General features: G+C 36.0%; 1 protein-coding gene across 1 annotated transcript in view; it reads left to right on the top strand.

The window, feature by feature from the left end:
- Positions 1–13,647, top strand: part of coq6 (coenzyme Q6 monooxygenase) — a 79,337-nt gene extending 65,690 nt beyond the window's left edge. The window contains exons 8-12 of the mRNA XM_039741766.1: positions 4,842–4,949; positions 8,075–8,277; positions 8,799–8,914; positions 10,806–10,972; positions 11,488–13,647. Coding sequence (XP_039597700.1) covers positions 4,842–4,949; positions 8,075–8,277; positions 8,799–8,914; positions 10,806–10,972; positions 11,488–11,517 — 624 coding nt within the window. The 3' untranslated portion in view covers positions 11,518–13,647. The remainder of the gene's footprint in view (positions 1–4,841; positions 4,950–8,074; positions 8,278–8,798; positions 8,915–10,805; positions 10,973–11,487) is intronic.
- The last annotated feature ends 164 nt before the right edge of the window (positions 13,648–13,811 follow it).

Below are 13,811 nucleotides of genomic sequence, written 5' to 3'. Positions count from 1 at the left end.
TTGTAATCAGTTAAACGTTTAACTCATTCAAAGAGGAGGCTGAATTTATTTTTATTCTTGGGTCAGTTTTATTCAGTGCTGTTCATTGAGGGGCAACAAACACTCTTAAGCAGCTGGGCTCCATTGCTCCCATGACTTTTGATACCCTTGCCAAAAACGTGTGCTGTCATAGCACATTACTTTCTTTCATTATGTGAAATTTTAAAATATTTTGCAGTACAATCCCTCTTAACCAGCTACCTCGGGACTGGACCCATGGCCGATTGCCGCTTTGGCCAGTTAATCCGACGCATACCTATTTTCATGTAGAAAAATATTTCTAAGGTATGTACTGTACCTCTTCGACGTTCCTGAAGAAACCGTATCCACAAGGCTTCATCCACGATTTCGCACACTGTTTTTTTTCTCGTACAATGACTGGACAGTGTGGTGTAGGAGGTCCACAGCTCAAGTCATAAAAGGCCACTTTTTAAATAAATAATCGCCACATTCTCAGGTTAGTGATGGGGTGTGGTATGTGTGGCCGATCGATTGCCGGGTATTTCCTGATTCGGGCGGTCCTAGCTTAAGTGCACAGGTGAGGAGTTGTCCGCATCCGGAATTGTTCCCGGGAACTGCTAATTGCCACATCTGATACACGTCCCCGTGATAAATAGAAGCGCAAGGTGGCTAGGGAGAGAACAGGAAAGAACAAGAAGTTAATGGAGAAGGAAGCAGGTAGAGGAAAGCCAGTGCAGGAGAGCGAGAGAGAGAGAGCAGATTCGATGGAGCAAAGGCAGGCAGCTGGGAGGTGAACACCTGCAGAGGAAGTGTTTGACTGACACTCGGTGGGGCTGAAGAAAGTGGTCACTTCAGCTGAGCGATCATGGAGCTGGAATGACCAGTATTGAAGACAACTGGCCGTCGAAAGGCAGTAGCAGTTGTGAAAGCTTTGGGCTGGTTTAACCCCAGCGTGAGCGCCCTGGCCGCTTGGGAAAGAACCCAAGTCTCGGTCAGGATGGAGCCCGATGTAGCCAGGGATCAGAGGGCTACCGGACCAGTGTGGAAGGCATCTGCACTTGCAGGTAGGGCAACTCCCCTGTTGCGAAGCCCAATGGAAGAAGCAGGGGAGCTGCCAGGTAGAAAGAAGAAGGCACCATGCTTTGGATTTTAAGAGACTGCTGCCAGCCATTGTTTTAACCTCGTTTGCGTTGTTTTTAAAGGACTTGTTTTTTTACTAATGGATTTTAAGCTCCACTAATTCACTCGTTTTAATGGATTGTTTATTTAAAGAAGATTTTTGAGGCACTGCACTGTATTTAATTTGAACACTGCTTTGTTGTTTGCTGGTTTTAAAATACATCTAACCTTTCAGGAAAGAAGGAAGCGCATAAATATAATACAAAGAAGAACTCTGGATTAAAAAAAAAAAATTATTTCAACAGGCCGGTTAATGCGAGGCCAGTTAAGCGGGATTGTACTGTATTACATTTCCTATATAATGTAAGGAGTATATCTTTTTAATGCTCCATTGCATAAATAGTGATACTGCTCTTTCATGTGCTCATACACTTAATGTATTACATTAGAAATTTAATTTTGGGATTCTGATTATAATGAAAGTTGATTGGATTTGGCCCGCTTTTGCGGCCACTTCATAGATGGAGTCTATGTGAATGCAATAGTGTAGCGCATTTTCCTTTCAGTTGTATAGAGAAAGTACTGTGTTGCCTAAACAAAATAAGTCATAGGATGAGAAATGCCACAGAGCCACAACATTTGTCAGTTTCATCTTGACATTAGAGCTGGTTTGTGGAGTTATGGTTAATGTCACTGCTTAAGGTTAATAATAGCAGTGTCATTCTCACTAGGTGTCCTTATTGCAATATGAGTGCAGTCAACTGACCGTTCATGAATTAGTCATCTTCAAGGACAAAAAATAATCTTGCCAGTCCCTAAAACCTTGTTCCCTTTGTGCATGGACATTTCCGTGGTCTTCAAGTAGCAGCAAACAAGCCATATTGTATCAAACCATTAGGCTATAAATAGGCTGTAAGGCATGATATTTATAGATTTCTGTACACATGGAGTGAACCATGTTTGTGTTTTGCAGCACTGACCCATTTTAAAGGAAATTAAAATAGAGTTCATACATTATGTTCATCTTTTATGAGCTTTAAATATGCTTGTCATGTCATGTGATAGGCCAAGTTCAGTGGTTGTAGAATAGAACAGGCTGAGTAAGGAGCCTTCACGTCACCAAGACAGACAGTTATGCGAGTGCAGGAATGTTTAAATAGGGTGGACTGCACCTGAGCAGGTGTTTTGACGAACGGTGCACATCCCAACGTGACGGTTTATTGGAAGTACACGGGTAATGTAAGTGAGGACTGGATGGACAAAAGGGCTTACTGTATAAAACCATAGTCCGAATGCCAGGTGTCGTCATTTGACCAGGGCTTTGGGGCTTAAGTGTAGATCTGTGCTACTGATTTGCTTATCTTAGTAGAAATGTATCAACTTTTGTGTATATAGTTGGTGCTTAGTTTTTCATTTTTTGATTAATTTTTAAGTCCATGCTTTGTGAACTGTCTTGTAGCTGGGTGAAAGAAGAGGAAGGGTTTTTTTTTTCCCTTCACTTTTGTTTTGGGAGCCACTGTAAATATTATAAGTAGCACCTGCACTAATTTTGCTTGTTTTGGAATTGTCTTTGTATCAGACTTCGTAAATATGTTTGCAAGACATTTGTTTGTAAAATAGTTTGGACATGGCTAGAATAAAACAGCATCCTGTTTTTGAATAGTCTTTTTTCAGTCTCTCATACTCTATCCCCCTGGTTGCTCGGTCTAGTTTATTGGCACCCCAAATTGGGAATTGTACAACAGTGTCCATGCCCAGGGTCTCACACATCAACGCACATTATAATAACGGATCGTTGATTTGAACTACAGTGATTCCACGCTATATTGCGCTTCGACTTTTGCGGCTTCACTCCATCACGGATTTTAAATGTAAGCATATCTAAATATATATCACGGATTTTTCGCTGGTTCACGAATTTCTGCGAACAATGGGTCTTTTAATTTATGGTACATGCTTCCTCAGTTTGTTTGCCCAGTTGATTTCATACAAGGGACTCAATTGGTGGATGGCTTAGAAGCTATTCAATCAGAGCATGTATTACATATTAAATAAAACTCCTCAATGATATACGATGTGCTTCCTGCGCGGTGCTTGATTGTTTGCTTTTTTTCTGTCTCTCTCACTCTCTCTGAGCCTGATAGAGGGGGTGTGAGCAGAGGGGCTGTTTGCACAGAGGCTGTTTGCCTAGAGGATACAGACGCTCCTCTACAAAATGCCACTTTATCACAGTGCTTCGGCATACTTAAAAGCACAAAAGCATGTATTGATTTTTTGATTGTTTGCTTTACTCTCACGCTCTCTCTCGCTGACATTCTTTGCCCCTGACGTTTACTTCTTTGAAGAGGAAGATATGTTTGCATTCTTTTAATTGTGAGAAAGAAATGTCATCTCTGTCTTGTAATGGAGCACAGTTTAAACTTTTGACTAATGGGTGTTATTTCATGTCTAGGGGGCTCTAATAATGTTAACAGTGTGGGAGAGTTTATAAGGGCTTAAAATAGATAAAAATAACCATACAGACATGGTTTCTACTTCGCGGATTTTCATCTATCGCAGGGGTTCTGGAACGCAACCCCCGCAATCGAGGAGGGATTACTGTATTGTGTGCATGAGTCTTTATTTAGCTGGTTTCGCTACATTACTGTACTTGGTCAAGGGTGCCATCATTTCCCAGTTTCTCTAAAATGTTGCACACGGTTGGATTGGAGTTGCTGTAAATATACACACATTTCAAGCCTCTTTTTGTGCATACACAAGTTTTATAAATCTAACTCTGGTCTCTCTGTCCCAAGTAACTACCTCCTGCCTGGGAATACCTAGAGACTCCTGGGACATTCAAGAGAGATGATCCCTTCAGAGAATGTCTTGGGACTTTCCCTGTGTCGTCTGTTTAGGGGGGAGCATTCTGACTATATGCCCAAACCACCTCAATTGACTCCCCATCAGCTGGACAAGCAGTGATTTTACTCTGAGGTCTACCCATATTTACAAGCTCTCCATAAAATATATATATATATATATATATATATATATATATATATATATATATATATAAATAACAAAGAAGGTTTTAGGTTTTATATATAATAATACAAATATGATATGTTTTCTGCTCATACATTTTATGATCCTAATTCATAAGAAGAAAAATATAAATACCTTGAAATGAAAACAAGATATTTGTTATTAAAAGCTTTGAAACATGCTTCCATCATATAAATAAAAGAAAGATGTTGAACTAAATTGGAAGGTAGTGTTTGGCACCAGAAACAAAGAAAGCTTTGTAGTAGGCCTTTGTTCTGTGTGTGCCAGCTGAATCCAGAGGGCCCACAGCCTTGACATTTACAGTGTGCTGCCTTTGGCAAAGTCAGACTTAGCTCTACTGTGAATACTGAATAGGATGAACCATCTTATTGGTGTTCTGGGAAAATTATCTGTTGTTCCTGTAACATTCTCAGGTGTCAGAAAAACAGAACTCTTCAGCACTAAGTGCACAAGAAAAAAAAATAAGAAGGAAAACTGAAATATGTAATTTTGTGTGGTAATGGCTTGTGCAAGTGTTTATGGTGTAGCTTTTTCCATCTCTGTAATTTGTCAGTTAGTGAAAGTTGCTTTTTACATGGTAGTGCATGGTTTAAGACAACCCATTTAAATACATTTGAATATATTTTTATTAAATTGATTCATTAATGGATATCTTTGTCTCTCCATCTGTGAAGTTGTCAGACAGTGTCAGTTCATTGGTGTGGTCTACCAGTCATCAACATGCAGAAGATCTGCTCAGTTTGGATGAAGAGACCTTCACTGATGCTGTAAACTCTGCCTTTGTAAGTTTCCTTCGTGTAAATCTTTATTGGGTGAGGATTTGTGGTGATTTTTAATGAGCATCACTGTGTCTTATCTTAGCATGAGAGCAACGAAGTACAGGTCCACACTGTTAGATATCCGCTGTTTGAAATACTGTACATCTGCTTTATAGTTAAAAGACCTACACAAAAACATAGGAATGGGTGTGCCAGTCTGTACAAAATTACTTTTTTTACCCTTGTTTATGTTGGACTGATCCAAACCACTCACTGCTTCCATTTTAAACAAGTGCAACTTGAAACTAGAGTATTTCTGAAAAAAAGAAAAGTTTAAATTTGAGTGGCAATTTGATCAAACTGTTTCCATATTGCAGCTTTGTTCTTTTGTACAAGTAAAGAAACTTTGAGAAACATTGTGTGGTTGACATATACAAGAGTGTTTATCTGTATGTAACATTCAGCATATTATATAAAATAGTAACTTGTGATCAGTCAGCACATAAACTAAACTGATTTGATAGTAATAATAATAAAGAAAATAAATGCATTGTTTTAGGGTTGTTTGCGTATGATATAAGAAGTATCTACTGCAATAGCCCTGTCTGTCTGCTTGAAACAACCTGGGGCCCCCTGTGGACCAGTTTTGTTGAAATTTATCACATTTACTCTTCAAAGAAAATTGTCAAGACAATACAGTTTTCTTTGAGCTATCTCAAACAGATTGTGCTCTACAAAGTTTTGAAATGTCAAAATCTCCCATTGAAAACCATTGCTGAATCTTCACTTATCTATCTAAAAACAAAGAATAATTCTGTGCAACTTCAACTTTACTGTTTAAATTTTACCTTTACAACGGTTACAGCAACTTGTGTATCTCTCTTTTTACCTCCGATAGCCCCTACTAAAGGTAAATAATATATAATGCATTCATTTATTTATGTATTTAATTATTAATTATAATGAATCATTAATCAAACACCAGCAAACTTTGTTTACAGGTAGAAATTTACTCACTGTTTTCATGCACATGGGCGAGCAGTCCTCTATCAGCAAATCCAGCTAGACTCATACAGAAACCTCTATATCAGCAAATTGTTTCTGTTTTATGAAGTCTTCCCAGCTGCTTGAGCCCAAAAGGAAGAGAACCAGTGCATCAGCAGCTCACTAAAAGTATAAAATGCAAGCAAAGCAAATTAAAGGTTATATGAATGAAGCCATTATGCACAGAGTAAATAAACAATTATTTAGTATTAATCTTACAAAAGCCTCACAGCTCCATTGTCTGCATAATAATGCTATACTATTTTAAGCAGTGTGTTTGAAGCCCCCATTCACGTTCTAGTGTTGCTTTGCAGTTTCTAAAAGCAGTGGAAGTAAATATCTCCTTTCCGGAGAAAGCAGCGCCAAACAACTGACAAGAAAAAAAGCATGTTCCGAACTTGGCAGAACTCTTAAGCCTTGGCTGTAACTGGTACCATGCAGTGCTAGAGCACCTTTTGCACTACCAGTAAGTGTTCTGGAGTATATTCTTAAAAGGTTTACCTTTATTTAAATCTTTCTGGAGTGATGAGGTAGTCTTTTGATTAGGTGTAATTATGCTATTGACAGTCTCGCTTGCAATGGACGAGGACAATTGGTCTTTTTTTCCATCCACTCCCCTACAAGCTACAGTATACTGGTCAACAGCATGACTGTTGTTATGAGTACTCCACCCTTTGGGACCAAAAAAAAAAAAAAACTGTACTTTGGTTTTATTACTGTATGTCTGTTAATAGCGTAGCAAAATCTGATAAAACCTAAAGAACTCAAGTCGTCTTATCTGATTTAAGGAACACTTAATGTCTAAAACACAACTAATATATTTTCTTCGTGTAATCATAATTAAAACCATAAAATACAATGCCGTCAAGTAAAACCAGTTACCATAGGTTTTGCAGTTGCTTCTGCTGTGTGTTGAACATAAAAAAGCATTCCTTCCACTAGAGTATTAAACTAGTTCTGGGAATGTTTGCATGTATACAGTTATGTTAATTGACTATGTATGCAGAAAATCATTTGGTATGTATCAGTTGAAAAATAAGGCTAACTGTCTAGAGTACTGTTAAATTATATTTGGCAGTTCATTTACCACAACATGACTTGTAGAATAGAGAGCCAGAGAGATGGAATAGTTGGTGCAATAGGGATGAGGGGAGCTTTTTTTTATCATTGTTACAGTCACACACTTAATTTGTTATAACTAAGTCACAATCATGTTCTTTAACAAAAATAAAAGCCAGGGAGTGAATTTCTGCTTTAAATCTTTTAATCTTTTGACTGCATTACCTTAATGGGTTTGAGAATGTAATGCGAGGCACACTGAATTAATAAATATTAGAATATATCACTTTATATAATGTTTTCTGTAGCTACAATCCAGTATGTTCAAAGTTTATAAATGTATAATAGTTTTTACATTTTTAGTATTTTTTATAAATTTATATTTTATACTAATTTATATTAATGGTACTTTTACATATAACAAGACAGTGTCAGGCTAAATTGATTTTTATTATAAAAGGTGAAAATAGAGCTTTGACCTTCACCTGATATGGTAATGTTTTCAGGATTTTTGTTTGTTTACTTGAATAGTTAGAAAAGTTGTTCTATGGTAAGACATTCATGTCTGCTTAAACTGCAGTTGTTGATGGTATAGATGAGTTGGATATTTTACCACCTCTCTAAATATTTTGACTACAAAACCATTTTTAATTTTGAAAAGACTGCATACAATAGATTTTGCTTAGCATAGATAAATTCTTTGGATAAGGACCTGTGGAAAAAGTTTTGTGTTTACTTGATTCTCTGTCAGTTGACTTGGGAAATACAGAAGTTTTGTAGTGCATACATAATGCTTTTCTTAGTAATGTGTGAATAGTGCATGAAGTAGTAATATATTTGAATTTGTAAAAGTAATTTATTTTGGCTTTGTAAATCTGCGATTTTTTTTTTATTGAAATTTATAATATGTAAATCTTATTTGGGTTTTACTACATTCTAAAGCAGTACGTAGTGATGATTAAAATGCCTCCACAAGAATTTCTTGTTGTAGTTTTCATTAGCCCCATAGCAATTACTGTTTCTTTTTCTTTATTTTCTTACTGCAGTGGAGTAATGAGTACCACTCTGACTTAATTGACACCGCTGGATCTGTCTTCAGGTCGGCATTATCATTACTGATTCCATATGGCTCATCGCCACGCCAGCTTCCCCCCAGTGTGGCTGGCATTGGACCTCAGAGCAGGGCTACTTTCCCACTAGGGGTTGGGCATGCATCTGAGTACATTTGTCATAGAGGGGCTCTCATTGGGTAAGTCACCTTTCTTTGCCCTTGAGTCATTTAGTTGAATTACATTTTATCCTAAGCTAACAGTAGCAGTAAATCAAAATGAGGTGAACAGTTTTGATTTACTGTAGCTTCAGAATTGTCTACATGCTTTTAAAGACGTAGGATTCTTCAAATAGCATGTTTGTTGATTAATGCCTAGACTATGGATATTTATGGTGGTAGGAGGTTTTCATCTAAATTATTATATCTAGTCAGATCTGTTATATAAAATCACTATGTGTTGATTATTGTAAAAAAAAAATTCTTTCCGAAGTATTTGCTGAAGCACTGTGTTGATTAACGCATAATGCAGTTTATCGGAAAACAATAATGATAGTGTTTTTATATGGCTTTGAGTGTAAAAAACCGATTGCTTAATTTATTTCCTTTAATTGACCAAGAAGGTGAATAATGTCCATTACAAAAAATGAAATGGGTAGTTTATCTATTTTAAGACCAGGTATTACTAATTTTTTATCTGGTTATGTGTGTTTTTGTTATAGAGATGCTGCTCACAGGGTGCACCCTTTGGCTGGTCAAGGAGTCAATCTTGGGTTTGGAGATGTGGTTTGTCTAACTCGGCACTTAAGTAAAGCAGCGTTTGATGGAAAAGACCTGGGTAACTATAAAACTTTGTTATGTCTTGTGACATCTCTTGATCCTGGCCCTGTTTTTTTTTTAAACATGCTAACACTTAAAAAAAATAAAAAATAAAAAAATATTGCTGTGCACTTGGTTGTTCACATAAGTTAAGTATTTTGTAATAAGATGAACAGATAGTGATGAACACATATAACACGGTAAAAATGAAGCATAACCAAAATACAGTACATTATAATACACAAAGATTTCTAAAGGTTCCCAGTTGTGTGTTTTTTTAATTATTCAGACTTTAATACTTTGTAATGCCAGTTGGCTGTAGCTGGGATAAACAAAAACACTTCCTTTGATGCTGATTTTGAAAAAACTAAAGCTTTCGTAGATACAAGGCCCTTCAGCTGTCAAGTATGGCTGGGTTAAAATCACCTTGTTGATTTTACAATGAGCTATGCTGCAGGCTTGTACTTTTGACTGGTATGAATCGTGTAATAGTTTTAAGCTCATGGCACTGCTGATATTATTTTCTTCCTCTCGGTTATGCCAGGATGATGTACTTGGTAAAAGTGGCAGTAAGCTGGAAAAGTTAAAGTGAATGATTTATTAGTATCTGGCCATGGTGACAGCCAATGTTATACTCTAGCCAGAAAGGAAAGTCAACAGGCAATAAAGTACCATGAGCTGCTATTCCAGTAGCTATTCCAAGAGTGCATTATGTTATAGGAATTTATCTTTAGTCTTTTAATAGGACATTTTTTAAATTGGTAGCATGATCGTAGTCTATGGCCACTTGAAGTTGTTTTGTTTATCCAGGGAATAAACAGACCTGCATATTGTAGTATGTATTCTAAGTGTAGTAATTCAGCTCATAAGACAAGCTTGCCATGTAAACACACAGTATGCAGGTGGCAGTGCTGTTTCTTTATGAAAGACTGGCAACATGTATTGAAATAAAGTTTAGCTATTGGTTTGTCGTAAATGGAGCTGTAAAATACTACATGCTGTTGCATTTTCTGTTTTTCCATTATCCCTATTATGTTTATTGATTATCATGTTTTTATTGTGAAATATGTATATCATATACCAGGCTTAAATAAATACTCCACCCAAAAACTGTCATTTTCGTATGTTTTTCCACCAGCATTGTTTGTAGTGATAGCTGAGAAATGAAAACCAAATCACTCCTGAATTTGTTAATATGCTCCTATTCCAAAACAAAATTGCATAAAACACTTTTCTGTAATGTAAAGTTGAGTTTCTGAAACATTTTCACTCACCATTTAACAAACTCGTGCATGTATAATGCATAAAAAAACCTTTTCTAGGAAGTTTTTAAGCTGTGTAATTCTTAATTTAATAGCAGTCAACTCTTGATTATGAAAATCAAAATTTTCATCCCTCAGCCCAGTAAAGAAATATTTGTTTCACTGTGTGCCTTTCTGTTGTTTTCATCACAGAACTAGTTGCGGATGCAGCGATCAATAGACCACTGATCTAAATCAGGAGATTTTCACCAAAAAAGATTTGATTGGTAAATTGGCCGATCATAAAAGCTGATCATTTCAGCCCCTGTTTTTCTAAGCTTTCTGGTAATCTAGTTGCAGTGCTCCTTTACGCAAAGTATTACTGTAGTTAGTGTAAAAAGTTTAATAAAGGGATAAAGGATTAAAAAAAAAGTCAGAATCGGCCGATCAAGTAACATGAAATCGGTAACCTGATTGGAGCATCTCTAGAACTAGACAGTGCCACACTGGCTAGGATGAAGGATCATGTTTTTAATCTATACAGTATATTTTTTGAACATATTTTGGGATAATTCCATGGACTGCAGCTCAGTTAAAAGTTCACGGAATATGTTGCTTATCGATGGTTAATTCTTCTTACACTTACAGTTACTTTTCCTGTTTGTATAGGATCTACTTCTCATCTGCTAGAATATGAAACTGATCGGCAACGACACAACCTTCCAATGATGGCTGCTATTGATGCCATGAAAAGACTTTATTCTACAAAAATGGCTCCTTTTGTCTTGCTAAGAACATTGGGACTACAAGCCACTAACGCAATCTCTCCACTTAAAGTATGTTTGTAAGGGTGTTTCTTTCTTTTGATTATATGGTTTTGCATCCAGGTCTTTGAGTCATGAAAATGCATATATAATTTACTTGACCATTAAATGGTCATGAACTTACGGTATTTTTATCTTTTGTATAGAAGTTTACTTTCCCAGAAATGTACATGTTGAGTTTACTAGAAATCTTATTGAAGTATAGGATAAATCAGCTTTACAGATAGGAAACTTTTATTTTCCAGGTTTTCTTCAAGTGTTTTGAGGTCTTCAGCACTCAACACTGATTACACATAAGCACTAAAATTAATCCACAAATATAGCATTATAAAGAGCATAAATAAATAAAGCTGCAGACAGTTATGATGAATTTAGTTTTGTTGCACATTTACTTTGTACCAGTCTCTCAAGTTCTGAGACTTAGAGAAAACAATACAGTTACAACATAAAATTTTTGGTAAGGATACTTAATGTAATCATTTTTAACTGCAGAATATACCATAAATGTTTTGTTCTTTTATTTTTAGGATCAGATTGTAGCATTTGCCAGCAAATGAGAACTTTCAATTCAAGAAACATCTGACAGTGCTGAAACAACAGAAGAATAATTTTGGATGAAGCATCAGCTTACTGTTTGAAATTGCAAAACAAAATGGTTGTAAATGAATAAAGTATATTTTATATATGTATGCTTATTTTTGAGGAGGATTTTAGTGGGAAATGAGTAAGTAGAATAACTACTGACTAGATTGATTTTTTTTTTTTTTGCCTAATTTTTGTTTCTTTTCTAAAACTGCTTTCTGCATTTGTCCTATATCTCTAAACTGGATAATCTAAAAATACATCACTGTGAGGAGTTTCGCTGGTTTATGATTTGGACAATATCAATGTGGTGTCAATAAGAGATGTTTTGCTTTGGATTGTAACTATGGAACTTGGCCACTGGGTGCTCTTTTCCCTTATAGCCATGTTTGTTACATTGTTACTGCTTGGCTGCTCCTTTTGTTTCTTTGTAGTTGAGGCAGAAACAGCATTCATATGTAATGATTAATATTGCCAAGATGTAAATCAGCTGCATTTCCTGGCTGGCTGAGACAGGTGTTAAGACCTGCATCATATGTTTAGTGTATATTTTCTAGGAACTAGATATTATTATACAGGTTATCATGAAAACACAGTGAAATGGAAAATAGAAGAACAAGGCTTTCCAAAATTCAGAGGTATACAATGGTGAAAAGAAAGCTGCATTTCCCTGGGTCACTTAATATATCACATTGATTAGATTATTGTTAATAGTTGTTCACCTTTATTAAATTTTAAAGCCAGCCTCCATTGGAATATATTGTTAATCCAGCTCTAGGGTAAAGTAGCTGTGAAATTTGACTGAGTTTTGTTTTTCTGTGAATGGATTTTATGTAATATGCTCAAACTTGCATGACATCTTATTATGGTTAAGTTGTCCCATCTATCACTGTATGCTGTGATGTCATGGACCTCAGGTATTTATTAATGTGTAATTGCAAGAATAGTCATTTTATACTGTGCTGCTCTAAATGACGGAAGTGTCTTCTGTGATGCATTGGAATTACCAAGACTTATTACTGTGACTGTTTGTGGAATGTATCTTGGACAGCCACAGAGAACACATCAGACACAGTAAAGGAAAACACACCAACGCTTAACTTGTTTGAGCAGTTGTTTTTGGCAGTGAGCAACATTAAAACATGCAAGTGTTGGCGTTACTGGGTGTGAAACTCTACTTCTCAGTTGGGATGCTGCCGATTCTGGACAAACTTGCATTCCCATGTGATTAAAGTAGTCTGATTGCAGAAGTACTTGTCATTGGCCTAAGGTGGGATGCATTTAAGGTTCATTTTAGTGTTCTAGTTTGTACTGGTCGTCTTGTCAAATAATTGGAATAGGCACTAGAGTAGGAGTGGTATGCAGTAATAAGTGCTAAGACAAGTATTTAAAAGGGTGTATTAAAGGTACTGTTTCTTAAAGGCGTTAACTGGTAAGCGGAAGGAGAGAGGTGATTAAACTATAGCTCGTGGTAAAAAACCTCAGGGTGAATTAGGAGTACTAAGTACAAAGAACCACAAGAGATTGGAAGCAGTTCTATCTTCCATAATTTGCTGTTCAACTGTTTTAAATGGTTTCACTTGCTGTTCCTTGTGTATAGTGAGGTTTTTTTTGTAGTAAATACAATCTCAAAAATGGTTTTAATTCAGGTTAATTACTTTGTGTTGTCGCATATCGGAGTTGACCCAGAGGTTGAAGTGACACATAGACTGATGGTCTAAACCTGCCATGTAATTTAAAAGTAAGTTACTTGTGCATCTGTCAAATGTAACACTAAACCATTGTCTTTTACGGCATAGAGCTGAGCTCAGTTCTGTTGTTTATTTTTACCTTACGTTTATTTCTTTCATTTGTGGACATTTATGCTTTGACAACTGGTTTCAGAGTTTTGTTTTAAGAAATTGATTAGTACAACATTAATTAATTCTTTTATCCAAAGATTGCATATTACAGTACACTACATTACTGTATTGCTCGTGGCAGGCAATAGCTTGCTTTTTTCAAAGAATGAAAGTAAACCTAAATATATAGTTAGTCTGTATCTGGACAGAACTTTTCTGATTTATACAGCTGTATTAAACTGGTACTTTTTATTTTCTACAAAATCTGATTTCATTCTTTTTAATAAGGTGTTGACATGTGAAACATGTTTCACTATTTATTTGCTGCAAGAAACACACACACACTTCATATCTCAAAAAATGTTTTATTAAAAAGAGAAAAATATATTAAAACAGTTTGGTATTATTGAAAAGCACCAGCATCTCTC

The sequence above is a fragment of the Polypterus senegalus genome, chromosome 18 (assembly GCF_016835505.1).
Source record: "Polypterus senegalus isolate Bchr_013 chromosome 18, ASM1683550v1, whole genome shotgun sequence".
In the NCBI taxonomy this organism is placed as follows: Eukaryota; Metazoa; Chordata; class Cladistia; order Polypteriformes; family Polypteridae; genus Polypterus; species Polypterus senegalus.
This window is presented reverse-complemented; position numbering and strand designations above follow the sequence as displayed.